The sequence below is a fragment of the Ammodytes marinus genome (genome assembly GCF_949987685.1).
Source record: "Ammodytes marinus genome assembly, chromosome: 19".
Classification (NCBI taxonomy): Eukaryota; Metazoa; Chordata; class Actinopteri; order Uranoscopiformes; family Ammodytidae; genus Ammodytes; species Ammodytes marinus.
In genome coordinates this window covers 13828181-13850679 of record NC_137223.1, presented here as the reverse complement: position 1 = coordinate 13850679, position 22499 = coordinate 13828181, and the positions used below count along the sequence as shown (strand labels likewise).

General features: G+C 42.5%; 2 protein-coding genes across 2 annotated transcripts in view; one reads left to right on the top strand and one right to left on the bottom strand.

The window, feature by feature from the left end:
* Window positions 1–4477, bottom strand: part of xkr6b (XK, Kell blood group complex subunit-related family, member 6b) — a gene marked incomplete at both ends in the record, with an annotated part of 51142 nt that extends 46665 nt beyond the window's left edge. The window contains one exon of the mRNA XM_080047661.1: window positions 3912–4477. Within this exon, the coding sequence (XP_079903787.1) occupies window positions 3912–4477 (566 nt within the window). The remainder of the gene's footprint in view (window positions 1–3911) is intronic.
* Window positions 4478–10261: 5784 nt separating this feature from the next.
* Window positions 10262–22241, top strand: mtmr9 (myotubularin related protein 9). The gene is made up of 11 exons (XM_080047804.1): window positions 10262–10317; window positions 10716–10905; window positions 11400–11508; window positions 11674–11799; window positions 11902–12075; window positions 12243–12460; window positions 12890–13051; window positions 15479–15620; window positions 15932–16152; window positions 16348–16499; window positions 20001–22241. The coding sequence occupies exons 2-11, from the start codon at window positions 10724–10726 to the stop codon at window positions 20162–20164; spliced, it is 1650 nt and encodes a 549-aa protein (XP_079903930.1). The 5' UTR covers window positions 10262–10317; window positions 10716–10723; the 3' UTR covers window positions 20165–22241.
* Window positions 22242–22499: the final 258 nt, after the last annotated feature.

Genomic DNA, 22499 nt, shown 5'->3' with positions numbered 1-22499 from the left:
GTGAGAAACCCCTCCCCGTTCAGCTAATTGAATGTATAGGCTTGAAAACAGGACCTGAGTAATGAGACATGATGAGGCAGTTTGTTTGGCTCTAGTCAGCACTTCATCTTGTTTTCTTATATTAATGAAGGCAAAACATTTCGCAAACTGATACTGTAACTCATCTTGCTTTGGATGTCTAAGAATGGCCATGTTAGTTATTTATTTGTTCGCAAATATCATGACTAAACACTAGATATTATCAATTCAGACCAATTAATTGCAGTACATTATGGATCTAAAGCATACAATTAGCAAAGTTCTGAATTATAAATATTCACACATGCTATCACACAATGTTATGTGCTATAACAAATACTACCCAGTTTGGCCTCTCATGGTGACTAATAATTTTCATATCAAGTGTTAGCCCTGTGGTTCCAAGGTTGTGAACTCTCAACAAGCTTACGAGAGCAGCTGCTGACCCTCGACCCCAAACCAGCAGGCAGGCGGACCATGTCCGACGGGAGATGGTGGCCTGACATTGATCCCTCGCCCCAGGCTTTGTGCTGTCATACACACACTAGCACATTATGTTTACATGATTGAGTTTAGTTCAATGCACTGTTTTTTTTGTTTTTGTTTAACCTACTTTTGTTCTGTTTGGTTCATCTTTAGATATTGTTTACTGCTGTGCATTTAAATCTAAAACTATGGTGCAAACTAAAGCAGTTCAAAATGTTGTACTGTGGTTGCACAGTCCTCCTTTCCCTTAAAGATCTCCTATTATACTACTTTTCTGGTCTTCATTTCTCATTAATGACTCCTATAGAGCAACCTGACACGAATCACAGCACAAAAAAACATGTAGATTTTCAGGAAGCTCTTCCTCTCATCTCAGCGATTTCAGCATTCTCTGTCCACACTCGGCTTTGTGCTTCTCCGCCCCCTCGCCCCCCTCCTGCAAACCCCACTCCGTTCTGATTGGTTACCTTCCGGAACACTTTCAGCGGTGCGCGGGCAGATTTGAGCATGCAGGTGGGGTCATGGCCGGAGCGTGCCTGAGCACGTTGCAGCATTACCATACATGGAAAAATCCGGATTCTCTACGTAATAAATCCCGGAAATTAGAACAAGTCAATCGCGACCGGCTGCCCTAGTGTTTAGCGCTCTCCACAGCCACCCCAGACGGTCAGCAGGGAATACGTCTAAATGCATGTAAGTCATTACTTGACACTTGAGTATGGTTAAACATGACTATAAATCATTATAACAACGTTTATAGGTCATAAAAGTTGAAAAAGCATAATAGGGCCTCTTTAACATGTATCACTGTAGTTTAAAATTGATTCTCACTATACACAACATACTCTTCCAAAGGTTTGTCATTTATTAACATTAAATAAAGGTCTGGTTTCAAACCACAAAAGCAAATTTATATTTTGGTTTACTTAATTCAAGGCATCTGCTAGCAGCTAGCTTAGCTTAGTACAAAGGGGGAGACAGCTAGCCGGCTCTGCCCAAAGGTAAGCTTACTATTAAACAAATTTGTTATATATTGTTTGTTTAATACATACACAAAGTGTTAAAAAGGATAATTTGCATGTTTCTTTTAGGTTTACATATGGCAGCTGAATGTTGCCAACAGCTGCCAGCTGAAGACTTTAAGAGGAAACGGTCATATAAAGCCAAGTGAAAAAAACTAAAAAATGTGCAGTCTTCTATTTTTGTATAGATAAAACAAAATGTAAAGTGTTACTTAGTTATCATTTGAGGTGCTCGTAGATTAATTGTGTTACCTTGGGACAGTGCCAGGCTGGCTGTTTCCCCATTTCCAGTCTTTGCGCTAAGCCAACCTGTCTGTAGCTTCATATCCTATCGTACAGACACAAGAGTGGTATCCTCTCATCTTACTCTCTGCCAGAAAGTAAATAAGTGTATTTCCACAGATGTTGACCTAACTCTGTCATGTGTTTACCCAAATGTGTAGGCCCCTACACAGAAGACACAGTTTCTATAAAACTCATACAATGTGGTGCATTATGCATATGAGAATGGTGTTAAACAAGACCAAACATCTCATATACTTTCTACCGCTAACACTGGTACATCCTGTCGCTTATGTGCATTGCACCTATAGGCCTCTTGAAATGCTCTTGCTCAATGGTTTACTTCCATGTGGTCCACTCTAACCACTAACACAACCAATAGCTTTAACTGTGCAACAGTTTACAGCACTCCCCATCGTGTTCTTCCTGTTACACATATGAGCAAAATAATTACTTGAACCACACTGTTGTAAATAAACTTGAGCCAATACTACTGCAGGCAATCAATACAATAGCCTTCAGGTGTAGCACCAAAATTAGTCAGATGAGGAATCCAGAGTGGATTCTGGGAAAACCCATCTTTATAAGGGGTGAGCTGATGTGCACTAAACTGAACTTGAACATGAGAATAAAGAAGCTCTCTCTTTGGAGCAGCATGGAAAAGAAATTAGGCAAACTAAATTTTAAGAGGGGAATAGGTGAAGCTGGATGATAAGGTATCTCGTTTAAGGCTTGGGGCATTTCCCCCCCTATAAAGGTCAGTGAGTTTCGGTTTGAATTTTACTCTCAATCTCAGCACGTGAGTAACGTAGCCTGGGGCACGAATGCTTCATCATGCATATTGGAAACATGAATGTGTCCGAGCAAAGGTGCATGTAAAACATAACCTCCATAACATAATCACAGGTCAATCTCAGTATATCTGGTGCACACAAAAAAACACTGCAACCGTTGACAGAAAAACCTTAACGTATAAGGAGGACATTATATGACCCCTTCCACTGAGTAGCACAGTGAGCCTTTTTACATTTTTCCCACCGCTGGTTGTGGCAGTCTCAGAACAGCCGTCATGCCTTACTCTTTTTTTCCTTCTTCCTTTAAATGCCAGCCACTGCGTCTGTCTGCACCAAAAACAACTCGCTGCTCAGAGAGGCTTCGACTGAACAGCCTAAATGGAGTGGATGAGCTGCGCGCACCAGTGTCACATTTTACTACTGCTGCTGTAGCCGCTACATGTCACACATATTGCGCACAGAGACGTGCACCTTTGAGTCGCCCCGCGGTCCCTAGACGCATCCATTTGTATGGCGAAAAAGCGGATTTAGGAGATGAGATAGCCTATGTCGAGCGTTGCAAGGCTCGATGACATCATGTCTGTGGGGGAAATTTGTAGTTTTGCGAGCCGTGAAAACAGATGCTCGTCTGGCCTCTAGTTGCAGAGTTGGAGCATTGGATGCGGGGAGGGTGAGGGGGTGAATCGAAGCGACCGTGTGCGCCTGACACACTCAGACACGCAGACACAGAGAGAATCAGCTCACACGTAAGCTTTCGGCTACTACCTGTCCGCCTTTGAACAAATAGCCCCTCTTCCCTCCCCACACAAGCTCAATGGCGCACTCTGTGATGAAATAATCACAGCGGTGCAATTTGTGTGTGTGTGTGTGTGTGTGTGTGTGTGTGTGTGTGTGTGTGTGTGTGTGTGTGTGTGTGTGTGTGTGTGTGTGTGTGTGTGTGTGTGTGTGTGTGTGTGTGTGCGCGCGCGTGTGCAGCTGTGGCCGTTTGTGCCGGACACATTTGGGTGAGAGCATTTGATAAGGGGAAAATTTGAACAACATTTCAAATGTAACTAAATATATTGAAGTGCAAATACAGATATGTGACACCAAATAATGGAGACTGGGGCGAGCGTAAAGGCATCACCACCACACGCTGCTGATTATCACCCTAGTCATGTACACAGCAGCAGCGGGTTATACCAGGTGACAGTCAAGAAGAGGTTAGAAGGCTGGGTGAATGGATAGAGTTTAGAGGAGCGGGCCGCCCTGTGCGTATGGGGGGTTTTCACAGATTTTTTTGAAGGCAAAACTTTTAAGTTTATCTTACCTCCACACTTGTCCCATCTGAAAGATGTGTATGATGGTCTGCCAGACCCAGACAGAGAGGAGGCAGCATCTGTCTCTTTGCAGACTGGCTGCTCTTCGACTACTCAGCCCCTCCACGGAGCCCAGTCCGCCCCCTGTGTAATCCTGCACAAACCACCTGAAGCTCAGGATCTGGACCAGAACCGAGGGCACCAGCACGAAGAACAGGGTCAGGCCTGACCACAGGAAGTCCTGCTTGTGGTAATAGTCGACGGCCAGCCACAGATCGGTCCCCACGTCCCAGAAAAACACCAGCAGCGCCAGGATGATCCACAGGCAGTCCAGCCAGAGGCGCTCCTCCTGCGGTGGCCGCGCCGCATCTCCCCCCTTCCCCTTCGACTTCCCGCGGAGGTAATGCAGACAGGCGCTCCGGCAGCCCCAGTAGCACGACGAGGTGTTGCAGCAATGGCAGATGTGGAATGAGCTGCTGTTCCGGTTGTCGTCCTCTCCTGTCCCCACCACCTCGTCCAGGTTGTGCAGCTGGGCGAAACCGGTGACGACCCCGCGACCATCGGATTTCGCTGCCATCTTTCCCTCTGATGTTCCCACCTCCTCCGGCTTCCGGGGTTCGTGACGACACTTCCCTGACACCTGTTTTGCACCCCAAATGTTGGAGCCATCTAAAAGCGGGGTGTCTGCGCGTCGCCGTCGCTCACTCGGTCCCCGGATTGCGCACCAGTGGCGCCACGGACGCAGCACATCTTGCCTTGCCTTCCTTCCGCTGCAGACCTATTCCCACCTGCTAACAATAATCTGATGTACAATGCTCAAACTATTTCATTTGCAACTCATGCGTTCTGGGGTCGAGCAACTGTTTACCTGCGCATTAATCTCATTCCCCGCTGTTCAGTTGTTTCCCCTCTCTGCAGCTCTCCTCCAGCTGCATGCTCTGTGCCAGACCGTCTATCCACTGTCCCACGCCGACGTAATTCATTCCTCCACCTCTCCCCTCCTCCCTCCTCTCTCGCGCACACACACACACACACACACACACACCGTCTCTCCCTCCCTCTCACTGTGGTTGCCATCTAGTGTTTGAAGCCCCCAAATATGCTGGAGAGGGCGGCATGATGTAATGCAACATACCTCATCGCCACTAAAGCAATTATTTCCTGTCCTTTGAACATATGATTCAGTGACAGTGACACAGACTGGTGTCACAATTGGGGGCGGGGGGGGGGGGGGGGGGGGGGGGGGGCACAAAAGCTCTCCCTCTGACGACAAAACAGCACCCTGCAACCACTTGTATTGCTATAAAGTTTATTGTGACCCTCCTGTGCTTTTTGTATTTTTATATCCTGGTATGAGTGTAATGTTTCTATGATGTTATCACCACCTGGTATGTTTAGTATACTTGTGGAATCAACATTTGTACCTTTTGTAAGAGAATAGTCATTTACCTACCTGCATCAACAAACAATACGTTGGAAGTTAACAATGCATTGCCTGACAAAAAAGCAAGCTATAGGCAACTTCTACATGTTACAGGATGTATCACATTCATAAAACTCAAAGATGGTTGTAAAGAGACATGTATCGTTGTTTGTCCTCTCTGCGTCATGTTCTTTTTCCTCAGCTGAAGCTAATAGGGGGTATAGCATTTCCCGAACGAGTGATGCTTTCCCCTCTGATAGCATGTGCCTGAGCAAAAGAGCTGGTGAGTCCACTGCAGGCTCCACAACACTGTGATTAGACTGTGCCCACTGAGCTGCCATGCAGGGTCATATCCAGCGTGAGATTGATTGGATCATGTCCGCTTTCAGCCCCGCTGCCTGCTCTGTGTGCCTGCTAAAATGCCCGATTTGATGGGAGCTGTCCAGTGCTGAAATAGTGCTGAACCCACCACAACATTCTCTCTCTCTTACTCACTATCTTTCTTTCTCTTTCTATATCTCTCTCTCTCTCTTTCTCTCTATCAATCTTTCTCTCTATGGACACTCATTGACAAATGCATCCCCTGAACACAAACCTGGCTCTTTTAAAATGTCCAATGTTTCGAACTTGAATATATCCTCACTATAAGGTGTGCAAGAGCATGCGTGCGCACACACACACTCACACACACACACACACACACACACACACACACACTCTCTCTCTCACACACACACACACACACACACACAGACTGTCCAGGTTCAGCATCCATATGTGTTCTCCCCGTCATCATGATGTACCTCACAATCACAATACATAGAAAAAACACTCTTTGTGCATATGATCACAGTTACCATAAATAATAAATTGCGGTAGAATACATTGCTTTTACTTTACTTTTAATACTAGCACTTGTCATGGTGATTTGTTACTTCTTTATATATCCAGGATGGTGCAGTGGGAGAGGAATGGCCTTTATTTAGAAAAAAATCAGAAATAGTACTGCATGAGAAGAATCAGGGTGGATACTTCCGGGCCCAGATAAAGAAAGGCGGGAGGGGGAAAAATCTTTAAATGTGTTCGAATGCACACATGAGAGTACATCGGTACATCATGAAAATTGTTTCATCTGAGTGGCCTTCATTTTCTCTTCCTCCTCGGGGCTCTCAGGCCCTCTAGAGCGGCACACTAGATGCACACTCAGCTCTAATGTTGGCGGGAGACGGTGGGCGGCTTAATGCAGCAGAAGGCCGACACTCAGCAATAAAAACAATCAAACAACATCTCTTTGGCTTATCTTCGATAAAACAATTCTTTTTTGTCACAAATTGCTTTACAGGCCAACATCAGGCATTAACCCATTAAGACAAAACAAACACAGATCACAGGGCTAACATGAGCGTGTGTGTGTATATGTGTGTGTGGGTGTGTTATTTTGTGTTTGTGTGTGTGAATTGAAAGACTCACTTTATTTGTCCTATCTGGTCGCTTTCATGGCCCTTAAATGATGGGATTATTAAATGTGTCTTTAAGAAAACACTTTCCTAGTGCTGTCACGTTGACTCTAAAGGTGTGTTTGATTTCCACCCATGGACAAGGAACCTGTTTGATGTTGCATGATGTTCGGGCTTACAACGTGTAAAGCAGCACACATGTGGCATGTGCTACATGTGCTGAATAATGCAAAGAGTGTAATTAGTGATGAATTCCTTCAGGAACCCTTGGGGGTGTGAGGGAGTGATGGTAGATGTAGATATGTATGAGTCAATGCATAACCTCCTACATATGACACAGACATGATTAAACAAACCTGCCAAGAAATCACTTTAAAATTATGATCATAAAACATATGTATTGTTTTACCATGCATATAAAATTGCCTTGTAAAACTTCAACAGACAGCAAGGCTATTGATGGAGCTCCGATACAACAACAAAATCAAGCCGTTTCTCACATCTTACACAACCAGTATTAGTATAAGACTCTGTGCCCACGTTTAAATCATAATGATCTGCTCTGATTCACTGGACATGCCCAAAATAACCAAACAACACATCACATAACAGAACAGACACCAATCAAACCAGCCAAAACAGAAGCTTGGATGAGGCATTATTGTCTTCATCAGATATTGACGAAAAAGCCTTGTTGAGTAATAGCATAGGTGTGGGCACGAACCGTCTATACTTAAAGCTTGACTGGAAGACATTTCATAATGCTCCCACCTTTGTCAATAAATGTCATAAACCTGATTCAGCATTTACTTCGCTCAAGGCAGGTGCAGAATCTCATTGATGACAACTTGACAGCTACTGGTTGTAATTTCTCATCCAGGTTTGTTGATCTATTGTTAAATGTAGTTTTGTGTTTGACAGGTGTATTAATACTTTCCCCTTCAGGTTCCTCCCAGGCACAGTGAGCAAAACTGGTTTCATCAAGTGTTCAAGTGTTATGGCTTCACACATTCAGCTGCTGCCATAAAAGTTTTTGGTGACAGATGCTAAAGTAAATAATCTCCTCCCACAGCGACACATTTGTCCAAACATCCTGTTAAATAAAACATGGAGGTTAGGTTACTTTATTGTATCCCGTCTAGGGCTCAGAAGTGAATATTTGCTTTGAACGCTTTTTTTTGTCTGCTTTTCTTTTATCGGACCATCTTCTTTTCAAAAAACGATGGCGAAGCATCTTTTCCTCAGTAGGAGGGCGGTTATTTGGTTTGTTAAACAGAGCTGGCTTTCACATTCAATTGAGCCCTGGCATCCATACATGCCTTCCCTGTGATGTGGGCTGCAAAGGCCCAGAGCAAACCATCTATTGTGAGACCCAGACAGGCTGCAACTGAAGCAAAATCTGCGCTGATTAGCAATACATCACACGTGCACACACACCCACTGCCCTTGTGTCAAAAACAAACAGGGCTGTTCAAACCTTCGCCAAGCCATCTGCTTTTTTCTTCTTTTTCTCTCTCCAAAAGTGTTCACCTCTTTACGGAGTCTCCCAGTAAAGGTCGGCGTGTGTCACCATGTGGCCTTTAAGGTCTCAGCTGGCAGCCCTCCTCAAAATCCTAAGAACTAAAGACAAAATCCTCAGCTCACCCACTTCCTTCAGAATTAAATCCCAGCAGCTATTAGGAAAGCTAGACTTCATATTTTCTTTTCATCTAGACTCAAATTGTGTTTCTTATCTGTATTCTTTATAGATATTATTTCTGGTAGTGTACTGTATAGGTGTCTATGCTACTTGAGATGAGACATGAACAAGAGCATTTAGAAAAGCAGGGAAGGGCAGCTTACACATAGCCCATGCTTAGCCCTGTCATATACTGTGTGCATCAGGATACTGCGGTCGGGTCGGTCTTGTCTGCTGAAGGCCACTGTGTGCCTACTGGCCCGTTGTCATCAGAGAGGTTGGTTCTCCTCTGTTCCCAGGATCCTTTACTGTTCTTTTCTCTGCCCTATGCTTCACCAAGCTGCCCACTCTGTCATACAACAAACCTACCAATTAATTCCATCCTGTTGTGTTACAGTTTTGAAGAACAGATCGGCTAGAAGGACGGAAGAGCAGATGGATCTAGTAGACTTGTGAGGGTTTAATGTTGGTAATGGCTTTTTTTTACCTTTATTTATACAGGTAAATTCCATTGAGACCGAAGACTCTTTTGCAAGGGAGACCTGTTCCCATTCCCACGTTACCATTCACACACCGATAGCAGGCTAACTATCGACAATGTTGGTAATGGCTTATATGCAGGTACGTGAAATGATGTAGTCAAGATCACCTAAACCGAGACCAAGTCATGAGCAAGACCAGTGTGTGTCGAGACAAGACCAAGTCTTTAAGGGGTTGAGACAAAGTAAAGACCAAGATAGATTAAGGCAGGGCAAGACCGGGGAGTTATGATCTTGACCGATCAGGATGTACTCTACATGCATATTGAATTAAGCTGGTTATTGAATTATGGGTTCATGCAGTTTACAAATCTCTCTAAAGCCTTTCAATGTCACCACCTAGTGTCACTTTTTGATATTGTTAGATTCAGCAGGAGAGGAATATATGTTGGATGTAAAAGCCTTAAAAAATAAAAGCAGCTACAGGTTTATACAACAGAGATGTAAAAATATATTGAAAAAAATACAAGCCGTAGTTTGGTCATGGAGTATAAATTGTATCATTATGCCTGCATGAGGTTTCAGATGTTACAGTTGAGCTAGTTTCAATCTGTCTTCCCCAGCACACCTATGACACTAGGAGAAAAATTTCATAACTGGTAAAAAAAAGAAAAAAAAAAGTAGAAGGCTCAAGTTCCCAAGCTTGAGTGTAGTGCAGGGGACCACACATCTGGAACTAGATTGATGGAAGCTTGAAACATGCCTTTTAACTCCACCTTCAAGAAAAACCTGGGGGGAAAATGCTGCTAACATTTCATTAATGATTGTTCATAATGTAGCAGGGATTGTCTGTATGTGTGGTATTTGTGTGTATATCTATTATTTACTATCTATGGTGTATGTGTGTCTATTATAGCCTATTGGGTCTACAATTGTTAATTGTGCCTTTTTTAATTATACCTTCAACGTTAGTGGGCCCCCACCGAAAAAGCATTTAGTAGCTTATTTGGAAATGACAAAGCCTCCATATAATTGATGAAAACTCTTCACCTCTTCAAAATTACGTCAAATGGATCATTTCATTTCCCTGTAGCCTATGATTGGGATGAAGTTCATGAACCGGAGATGTTTTATCCAATTGAGTCCTAAGTTTGCGTCATAAAATCTTTTGCGTCATAGAATCTTTCCCTGTAGATTCAATGCACACAATTATTGGAAAAGCTGAAGTAAATGTTTTTCCTTTTTAAAAAAATAAACATTTTAAAAAACTGCGTCGCAAATTATCCGGAGCCAAATGCCTCAAGGACTTGTTTCCAGTCGGCATGTTTTTGTGAACGCACCAGTCTCGCCCATCAACAAATAAAACGAAAAGATTGTCAGGTAATTGAACAATTAAACATCTTACCAACAATGAAAAATGTAATGTTTTGTTTTCTTTAACAGTATTTAGGATGTTACGATTGTGACGTTGATATGAAAATGACTGACAATTTGTTTTATTCCGTAACGTCACCCAAGAAAGCAAGCTAGCTGACGTTAGCCTCTTCATTTCCTGAAACAAGCTAACTTTAGCTAGCTTACAGATTGTTGCTGCATTTTGGTGTGTTTATTGTGTAATTAACGTTGAGTCGCGTTTGAAATAGGCACAGCAGGGCTTGGGTTAGGCGGACAATGATAACGCTAGGTTCTGCCAGTAGCTTTGTCCATATGCTTAAAACGCCCCTAAATCTCATCATTGCTTGCCCCTGTTTCTGGGCTGTCTGCTATCTTTTGTTCAGCTCGGGTCATGGAGTTTGCAGAGCTGATAAAGACACCCAGGGTGGACGGCGTCATCCTCCATCGGCCTTTCATGCCCACCGTGGAGGGGACCCTGTGTCTTACCGGTCATCACCTGATCCTCTCATCCAGACAGGACAACACAGAGGAACTTTGGCTGCTACACTCCAACATCGATTCTATAGAGAAGAGGTGATCTCATTTACAACAGCAATGTATGTTTTAGGCAGTGTCTCTTTCAAATGGCAAGGGTGACATGGTGCAAGGATATATTTTGCATTGTATGGTAAATAGAGGCGGATCAACAGGACAGTGTATTTGGTGAGCAGGTAGCTACTATTGTGTGTCTTTTCAATAGAAACTCTTGTGATTGCAACAGATTTGAGCGTTTCACTATATTCTTCTATAGTACTCTTAAGTCCGACTTTTACGGTGAAGAGAGGATCTGAAACTGTTGTGGCAGGAACTCCGAGTCTGGCCGTGTGCTGTCACGACGGATTTTGTTTTATGTCTCAGGAAGGATAGGGAGCTGTAAGCAATTGGCTATAAAAAGACATTTACATTTTTTTTTTGAAGAACATGTAACAGGATCTGTTCACGTTATAAGATACCATAGTATTGAAGACAGTGCTTTGTTCTGCCTGCAGTGTTTACCTTTCACATACAATCTTCAACTTTTCTTTCAGATTTGTGGGATCTCTTGGAAGCATCATAGTCAAATGCAAAGACCTGAGAGTGATCCAGCTTGACATACCAGGCATGGAGGAGTGCCTCAACATTGCCAGCTCAGTTGAGGTAAATGGACAAGGGGGGGAAGATCTAAAATAAATGATGACAAATGTATTCACACTTAAATGCAAAATGTTTACTTTTACTATCTTAAAATGTTTCCCTCTGTTTTAATGTCAAATTATAATACATATTTAATCAACCCATGTATATTTCTTTACTCCTCTCTAGGCTCTGTCCACTCTTGACTCCCTCTCCCTGATGTACCCTTTCTTCTACCGGCCCATGTTTGAAGTCATAGAAGATGGCTGGAATTCCTTTCTCCCAGAAGATGTATTTAAAGATTTGGAGTCCATGGTACGGTACATGATTAGTGACAAAAAAAACTTTCCCTTTCAGTCTCAACATTTTCTTTGCCCTTTCTCATACGTGCTCAACACCTCTCATTTATCCTGCCAGACGGACGAGTGGAGACTGAGTGACGTCAACAAGGACTTCAGTGTGTGTCATTCATACCCCCCTCTAGTGGCCGTGCCCAAAGATGTAGACGATGACACACTGAGGAAAGTGGCTACGTTCCGTCACGGTGGCCGTTTCCCAGTACTTAGCTACTATCACAAGAAAAATGGCATGGTAGGCACCTGGAAAATATAGTTTATAATGCTGTTTATGTTGCAAAAAAAAAAGGCTTCTTTGTGGGTTCAAATGGTATCGTTGTGTCATATTATGACACTGTCCATAGGCAGAGAGTAGTTGTGTTTGTACGAAATGATTTCTATTTAATCACTTCGGACCCACAGGTGATGATGCGTGCTGGGCAGCCTCTGACGGGCACCAACGGCCGACGGTGTAAGGAAGACGAGAAGCTGATCAATGCCACGCTGCGGCCCGGCAAACGGGGCTACATCATTGACACGCGCACCATCAACGTGGCCCAGCAGGCCAAAGCTCGAGGTGGAGGGTTCGAGTCCGAGGCCAACTACCCACAGTGGAGGAGGATCCACAAGGCCATTGAGAGGTCAGTGTCTCTATAAAATAAAAACAAAGGCAAGGCATTATGTTTTCTAAATTTCTTTTTGTCTTTTTTCTTAAAGGAGAAGTAAGTGATTTTTTTTGTTAATATCAGTGTCAAATCACTCTAAATTCATACAACAATCACTTAAACAGTATGTGCAGTTCATAATATGAGTCTCCCAGTCTTCCAGCTTTGCAGTTATTGCCAGATAACATTTTGTTTATCAATTTTGAGCTCTATAAAGAGGCAGGTCTCTGTGCTCGTGAACGATGACTCGCTGCCGTCACTGACAGGAAGTTAGCTAAAAGGACCATATCACTTACTTCTTTAAAATTAGTTTTGTTAAGACTCTTTGGATAGACTGCTGTTTTGTGAGTGAGTTTTTCAACATGTACTTGTGTGACTGAAACTCATTCAATTAAATTTTTCCAGGTCCAACGTCCTGCAGGAGAGCCTGATAAAGCTGGTAGAGGCATGTAACGACCAGTCGCACAGCATGGACCGCTGGTTGAGCAAGCTGGAGGCTTCCAGCTGGCAGACTCACGTCAAGGAGATCCTCACTACTGCGTGCCTGGCTGCTCAGTGTATCGACAGGTCAGAGAATGATAATATATTCTGCTTATGTTATTTTTTTCTTTTATTTAACTCTGTAAATTTTGTATTTTATTTTATTGTATTTCCCTCCACACACAGACACAAACAAACAAATACATCCCTTAAATAAAGCCATGTTGTTGAGTTTATATTCCGAATTTTGTAAACATATGTATTGTGTACATAATGGTTTTTCTCACACAAACATACAAACACACACTAATACATGCCCCCCAAAAATGTTAAGTCTATTGCTGTACATTTGCAATCGCATTTGCAAATTTCTGTACCAGTACGGGTCCACTGTTTACAGGGGACCCGTAATTATTACTCTCCACCATACTTATTCTTACTTCTTACTTCTTTTTATTCTTCCTCACATTTCTAGCTTCTTCTCCTCCCACACCGTTGCACGTAGAAACGCAAAAATTTCACACAACGTGCGTCCCCACCCCACGGGGTGTGCTATTATACAGTTTTTCCGATTTCCGCTAGGGGGCGCTGTAATGAAGTCCCGACTGAAAGAACTTTGAGAGGCCACGCCCCGCACGCCGTAAGTCCGATTGACTTGAAATTTCTCACACAGGTGTATGTTAGGGTGCTCTAGAAAAAAGCCTCTGGGACCATAAAAATTCTTCAATAAATATTGTACGCTAATTAGCATAAAGTGAAAAACAGCGTGTTATCCACAACTTTCTGCAATTTGACTGTATCGACACCAAATTTCTCGTGAAGCCCCGGGGGACTACAATAAACATACCCGTAAAAGATTAGTAGTACAACTTGAAAAACATGGCCGCCATTGACCAAAACGTTTACGCAGGGGCGGGGCATAATAACACGTTGGCCATAACTCCTTAACCATAGGTCCTATCATCATGAAACTTGCTGGGTATGTGCAGAAGTCATGTGGTAGCATGTCCATCAAAGCATATCGAGATTAACCCAAAGGGGGCGCCACAAATGGGCGGGGCTTAATAACACGTTGGCCATAACTCCTTAACCGTAGGTCCTATCACCATGAAACTTGCTGGGTATGTGCAGAAGTCATGTGGTAGCATGTCCTTCAAAGCTTATCGCGATTTACCCATAGGGGGCGCCACAGGGGCGGGGCCTATCCACAAATTGGCCATAACTCCTTTACCGTAGGTCCTATCATCATCAAACTTGCTGGGTGTGTGCAGAAGTCATGTGGTAGCATGTCCCTCGAAGCTTATCGCGATTAACCCATAGGGGGCGCCACAAAGGTCACCCGACTCCGATTGACTTGAAATTGATTACACATGTACAGCTCATGGTGCTCTACAATTTCGCTCAAAGGAATTTTTTTTTAATTTCCGGTAGGGGGCGCTGTTATTAATCCCAGACTGAAGAAAGTTTGAGAGGCCGCGCCCCGCACACCGTAAGTCCGATTGACTTGAAATTTCTCACACTGGTGTATTTTAGGGTGCTCTACAAAAAAGCCTCTCGGACCATAAGAGTCAACCTGGAAATACTTTCGGCTAATTGGCATAAACTTAAAAACAGGGTTTTATCCATAACTTTTTCACGTTTTACTCTATCGACACCAAATGTCTCACGAAGCCCCGGGGGACTGTGAAGCACGTCTCCGAAAAATATCAGTAGGATAGCTTGGAAAACATGGCCACCATTGACTAAAACGTTTACGCAGGGGCGGGGCTTAATTACAAATTGGCCATAACTCGTTGCCCGTAGGTCCTATCGTCGTGAACCTCGCGGGATACGTGCGGAAGACATGCGGTAGCGTGGCCCTCTAAGCTTGTCGAGGTTATCCCACAAGGGGCGCCGCGAATGCGAAAACCGTCATTCGCCGACGCGATGTTTGCCAGGCCACGCCCCTTTCCCCCCGACTCCGATCGACTCGTCGTTTGTCGGACGCGCGCGGCTCGCGTCGCTCTACGGTAAAGCCTCTGGGACCGCGGGGGTCGGCCGTGATTTTTTCCCTTCCCCGATTCGCGCGGGGGCGGCCCGTACTTTCCAAATCTCCGCGGGATTTCTAGTTATTATTATTTTTGCTCAATTGCTTGGGCAATGTTAACTCTTGTTTTTTATGCCATAAAGCCCCTTTGATTTAAATTTGAATAAAATGTTGATCTGCTTGGAATAAGCAATAAAAGTAAACTCACAATTAATTTGCTCGGTACACACTGAAAAAAGTATTCATCATTCATCATTGAACAGTAGCAGGTGACACTCTGACCGACTGTAACTGTGTGTGTGTGTGTGTGTGTGTGTGTGTGTGTGTGTGTGTGTGTGTGTGTGTGTGTGTGTGTGTGTGTGTGTGTGTGTGTGTGTGTGTGTGTGTGTGTGTGTGTGTGTGTGTGTGTGTGTGTGTGTGTGTGTGTGTGTGTGTGTGTGTGTGTGTGTGTGTGTGTGTGTGTGTGTGTGTGTGTTTTGTCCTGTCAGGGAGGGAGCGTCTGTACTTGTTCACGGCACAGAGGGGGCAGACGCCACCCTGCAGGTGACCTCTCTGGCTCAGATCATCCTTGATCCGGCCTGCAGGACCATCAGAGGCTTTCAAGGCCTGGTGGAGCGAGAGTGGCTCCAGGTAACCTCATCTGATCGGCACAAATCTTTTTCACCTTTTTGCTAAAAATCTCTACTCAGCCTTTAGACTGTAAATTTCGCATTTTAAGAACTAAACAGAAGGGTACTTTGCACATCTGTAACTTAAGGCAGGTGTGTGGGACAGGGAAGAGTAAATCCCCCTAAAAAGGTGAATTCCCTACAAACTGTCTTACTTGCAAAAAAAAAGTTTCAGCCCTTTTATTCCCCTATAGTTTGGTGTAAATATGCTGGTAATAGTAGGTCTTTGCATTTACCCTCATGGGTTCTTACCTCTGTGCTTATCTGTCCCAGGCGGGTCACCCGTTCAAACAGCACTGCGCCCAGTCGGCCTACTCCAACAGTAAGCCTCGGCAGGAAGCGCCCGTCTTCCTGCTCTTCTTGGACTGCGTGTGGCAGATCCTTCGCCAGTTTCCGTGCTCCTTTGAATTCAGCGAGAGCTTCCTGGTGCTGCTCTTTGAACATGCCTATGCTTCTCAGTTTGGCACCTTCTTGGGCAACAGTACAGCTGAGAGGTGAGTGTTGAGTCCAATACAGTATCCATACAAAACAGTGTTTATAAAAGTGGAAATGACTCTATAAAGGCCAAATCTCATTCATGACATTGATGCCAAAAGCAACATGTAATTGTTCACGTCACAAGTCCACTTCAACATGCATTAGGCAACCTCTTTTCCTACTACCTGACATCCCTCTGGCTGTTTTCACAGAACCAAACTGTCTCTGCCCGAGAAGACCGTGTCCCTTTGGTCGTGGGTGAATCGGCCCCAAGAACTGGAGCGTCTGGCCAACCCGCTCTACGAGGCCAACAGTCTAGTGATCTGGCCCTCGGTGGCCCCTCAGAGTCTGCTGCTGTGGGAAGGTAAGAAACATACACAACGTCTCAACTGATCTTTAGACTAGAGAAGTTTGGATACCACTATTAAGTATTAACTATTCTATAATATCACAGTATCCAAGATAGGTGATGGAGTAGGTTTAACAATAGTTTGAGGCAAAAACTAGGAGCAACAAGTACAGTGAACTTAAGGAGGTTTTAATGGAAAGGTTAGAGTGTTGGAGTTGATATCCTTGTTTGACACCAACGTGTCTGTGCGCAGCGACCAGTCGGACTGCATGCCGTTTTCTCGCAGCACGACATGTTTCATAACAGTGCATGTTTGACTCATGCTTTTTGGCTAATGTTTCAAATGGAGACAGGCTAAAAACCAGTCTGAGTACGTTACTAGCCAAATGTAATTACACAACATCTTAAACTGTTGTTGTATGTATGGGAAAACTTCTGTGACTGCCGCAGCTGTGCTGCCATAAACAGGTCACTGCTCAGACAGACACTCTATAATATCACCAGAGGGAGGCGCCATTGGTTTCACCATCTGCACCACTGACAAACTAAGTGAACCAGTCTGAGACAATAGGAGATATTGGAACAACATATTTAGTCCTGCATTTACTTTTGTTTTGGGATGTTCAAGCTTTATTAGATAGTACAAATGGGGAGACAGAGAGAGATGGGGTATGACCTGCAGTAAAGGTCCACTGGTCGGATTTGAACCCGTGACCACTGCAACGAAGGCCGGAGCCAATATGGTATGCGTTCTATCCACTATGCCACCGGAGCACCAAACACAAAGGGAAATTTGTCACAGCAACGGCAAACCATTTGAGACACAATTATCAACAAGACAGGCCCTGATTTTTCACCTTGTCCAGTCACCAGACCTTTTATCACACATGACACTTTAGTCGCACAAAGATTCCTCCCTCAGTGAAAGTAAACCATCAATCAAAAATAAAATACCCAAGTTATCTTCAAATTAAAGGTGGAGTCAGTGATTCTGGAGAATGTTTGTTGTCAAAATCCCTTTTTTTAAACCGGTCAATACTATGTGTGTGCTGAAAAACAAGCTGGTGTTAATACACAGCCTAGGCTCTATAAACAGCTACAGTATGTAAAAAAAAAGGGTATGTTGGGGGTGCTCTTTTTGTAACAGTTAGGGCGCCCTGACTCCACCTTTTAAGTCATTTAGTTCAATGTAAACATAACAAGCATTTATTTAACGTATGCATATAATGTGCACTTTCCACTATTTTCTAACTCCTCTCACCTCTGATAACCCACCATATGGCCCATGTGACCCATGAAGAGGTCAATGTCTGCATGTGGCAGTTTGTGTCTGCGTCATTTGGCTTTCAGCTCCTTTCCATTGTAAACATTGCGATGCAGATGGCTTCTCTGGCATGGTGGCAATGTGTCGAGCTGACGCGTTTGTCTTATTATAGTTTGCGCAGGACGCTTCCTCGCTGACACCTGAGCCCCCTGACGCCAGACAGTCACCGTCACCGTTTACTACCAGTCAGTTGGTCATGTTCACTTTTTATCTTATTCCTGTGGCCCACTATTTTCTCCTTGTCCATAGCTGCAATTGCATTCATTGCACTTATGAGTTCAAGGCTTATATTGCAGTGTAAAATATCGATCCCGATAACATGATGACTTGATTGCTAATGTGAGAATGTTACAGATACCGCGTTAAGATCGATCACTTCATTTTGAACAGATGTAGAAGCTTTTTCTCTTCAACTTTAAATTCAATGTCTCAGCAGTTCTTCCACTTCATTGCTTTGAAATCATGTCATGATTCGGAGCACAGAATGGCGTTTAAAACACAATGAGCACAGTGATGCAGTAGGAGAAGAGATTTGTGTGGGTGAAGTGAATGTATAACGCTCTTTTCTCTCTCTCAGTAACTGTGTGACAGTGAGGATATAGTAGTGGTATGCTGTCCTTCTCAAGCATAGCTTTCCAAAGATTTCAGATTGTTTTCTTTTGCTTTATGGTCATCATAAATACATTGAGATTCCACCTTAAATATAAAGTTGGAAATAACTTTATTACATGCGGCAAACAAACACATTAAACAAGTCCGATTGATTGGCTTTGTAAATTACAATTTTCTAAAGAGCTCGGTTAGGCAAGGAGTTTTTTGAAACTAAATGATGATGATGCTATTTTTTTTTCTTGGAAATTGTTTGAGTAAAAATAATTGTGTTCTTTTCAATAATTGTCGGTTCGGTGACTCCAAAAAGAAGTCGCTGGGGAGTGTATACGTGAACCTGCATGAACGAAGCAAATTCTATTCAAACAGGAAAAGTGCAGGTCAGGGAGTTTGGGTTCAAACGTTTGTTAAGCCTCAAAGGGACCTCCCCTCATTCTATATGAACTAGTGTCAAAACCACTGGAGCACGTAGGCCAAACCGACTTCCTGCTGATGCAACTCTCATAGAGAATGACACTTCTCTGCAAATCTGGTAAGGAACTGATGTTGGATTAAATATTTCTAGAAAACCAAACCAAATACTCCTGAAACTTTGACATTGCACAAGGTGCTGTGTCATTTGTATGATTTTTTTAGAATGAAATATGGAATCAGTTCTTACTGTAATGCAGAGCCCTATTGTAAGGGCTCAATGCTGTAGTAATTTAAAATTTCAATTTCAATAGCATTTACAATGTAATCTAGAGACAAAGATGCTTACTATATAAGGACACACAGTATCCCCCCCATCCCCTACCACCACTTTATAACATGTATCAAGTTAACGTGGAATCGAAAATTGCATTGAAAGGCATTCAATTTAGAGGCACAACATTATTTTCTAGGTGTCGTGAGTTCACCAGCTAGCGTGGGAGAGTTTTCTATCACTTCACGCAACCAGTGCTCTGTTGGATGTGTTATCACATCTAGCCCCTGGTTCTGTTTAATTTTTAAAAATACTGTATATTTTTATACAGTTTATCTGATTCTCACTTCATGTTTTGTTTTCTGGCATTTTTGACTTTATCAGACAGTTGACAGTGAAGCGGGAAACAGGTGGATGCAACTCGTCTCCAAATAATTTTAAGTTCTTGAAAATACCATTTCATGTACTAATGGTCCATATTTTCTCATACATGTAACTTTACACACCAGCTTTATTGTCAAAATGTCTTTGGCCGTCCTATTGAACATACCAGATGTGGTACAGTGCTCACGATGCCAAGATGCCCCTGACTTGCCACCATGAGGTGTTGGTACTCAGTGAAGTATCTTGACAGCTTATTAGATAGATTGACATGAAATTAAGTTGAGGCATTCATGATCCCCTCAGCTTTAATACCTATAATTTTGGTTTTATGACCAAAAAATGAACATTCCCTGTGTTGAGTACTAATTAACATGGGTGTTAGCATTTAGCCCAAAGCACTGCTGTGCTTCAAGCCTCACAGACAGCTTGCTAGAACATACAAGTGTTGTATATTATAACACTGGTCTTGTTCCCTATAGTTGACTTACAGTTTATTCCCTGTCTTCTGTTACAGGAGTGTTCCTGCGTTGGAACCGCTCCTCCAAGTGTTTAGAAGAGGCCTACGATGAAATGGTTCATATAATTGAGTACAACAAGGAGCTTCAGAACAAAGTCAACACCCTGCGCAGGCAGCTGGCCCAACTGGAAACTGAAGATCCTCTGCTGCAGACACCGTAGAGAGCCAGAGCTGAGAAAAGAAGCGAGGTGGAAGAAAGTGGTAGAAAAATGTGACTAAATACAGAGACAGATCAACGTCCGCTCAGTTTTTAGACAAGGATTTTGTTTTGGTTTCCTGCACCAATTACAATGTAGGAATGGCCCTAAACTCAGATTGACTTCAAAATCCACTTCTCTTAATTTTTGTATCCATTCACTTATCTTTCACAAAGCTGACTGTACATGACTGAACGTACTGACAAAGTTCCTTGACACCTTACATTCAAAAAGAAAAAGAACATACATTTTTAGCTTATTTTACAATGTTGCTGTGTCTTAGATAGAAGCCGTGAAAGGAAAAGAATCAAGGAACCAAAATAAAACATCACAACAACATATGCAGTTACTCCTCAGCGTGCTGCAAAAAGCCAAACACTCATCATCTCATAGACTTCTAATATAAGGCTGAAATATTGTCAAAAATAATTGTAAATATATTGATAAAGGATGGATACATTTTTTTTTTACATTCCTAGTTTCTGAAACATAAGAATTTGCATCTTTTCTTTGTCATAAATCATGATTATTTAACTATCTTTGAGCTGTGGGACGGTTGGTCAGACAAAACGATCACCTTCGGCTCTGGGACATTTGGACTGGCATTGTTTCTCTATTTTTGACATTTCATGGACTAAACAATTTTTATTAACTAATCAAAAACATATATAAACTTGTCTGATTGAATGATAATGAAAATAAATGTTAATTGCATACTAACTTTAATATTGGAGTGCACACAAGACCTGTGTGTACAGAAAAAGAAGCCCTGTTCAGTTCCTTCACTTTTTAGCTGTGCTCGTCAGCTGCTTTCACAGTTGCTGAGCCTTGTCGAAACCCCCGTGTCTCACACTCGCTGACTCTAATTTACATGCACAGATATCTAAAGTCTTAGTGAGTGAGACCATTACCCTCCAAATAGGTTTACATTGATTCCTATGAATTCTCGGGCATTGATCTTGTTCAAAAGGGAACACTGGATCCTACAAATGGTCATTTACTACAGGGTACACATTTTTGCCAAACATACTGCTGAATGTATAGGCCACTGAAGCACTGCATAGTAACTATGGCAACATATAGTGTGCTATTAGGCAGCATGTGAGTTTTCTGCACGTTGAGATGATATAAGAAGCGTAGGTAGGGTGGGTCAGCGCCTACATACAATGCAAGGCAAAGCTTATTTAATAGGGATCTGACCAAAATATCTTATCACATCGTTACTTGACATTCCAGTAAGAGGTCAAATGGGCTGCGCTTATAATGCAAAGTGATGACTGTACTGAGGGTCTTGTTGCCACAGTAACGTTGGCCATATAGTTATCAGCAAGACTGTACAGAGTTGATCACATGGAGTGTCTTAAAAAATGGGAATATTCTTTTGATGTGACATGTTGCTTTAAAGATCAGTTTATATTTTGGTAATTAAAGTTATATAATAATTGTTGGGTTGTAGTACACTATTAACAAAATGCATATCTGCTGCTTTGTAGTTTAAGATTCAAAAACTAAAGCACTTTGTGTGAAAGACATTTTCAATATCATAAAACATACTCTTGTCATTAGAATTATTGTAATTAGCATAATTTTTGCCGTTTGCACTCACCAGCTTTTGCCATATTAGATTAGTTAAAATCACACTAAACTAATTCCAGCCACTACATTAAACTGCTTTAAAAAGGGAAAGCTGCTTATAGCTGCACTATACCTTTCCTACTGTTTTTTCTGTGAGCTTGAATGAATCAAGGTAATGGAGAGAATTAAAATTGAACAAATGTTCTATGCTTGCATTAGGCATACCATTGTCCTTAACTGATTGTTGCTTTGTCAAAGGCAGCGATTGTCTGCACTGTGTACAAATAATTATTGTCTATTGTTGTGATCCGTATCAGCGTTGTGTGATGCATTTCTGCAAAATCCAGATTCAAAATAAGCATTTCAGTACTTTTATCACTGCTGATCAGATACCTGAAAATTGTATTATTGTTCAAAAGATTGTTTCAAAATAAATGTTTTTAAGTTTTCAAGCCATTAAAAAATATTGCACAAAATACATTGATAATGTAATTATTCTATCACTTTATGCAAGATTTGTGGTATCACCCTTTTTTACAGTCTTATCATTGTATTTACTATTAATACATAATTAGATTAACTCTGCTTATAGATACAACAAGGAACTTTGGTAACACTTTACGATAAGGGTACATTTATTTACTGTTAGTTAATACTTAACAAAGGTAATGCTTAACGAAGCATTAACTTAACATTAAAACCTAAAAACCCAAAGGGAATTGTC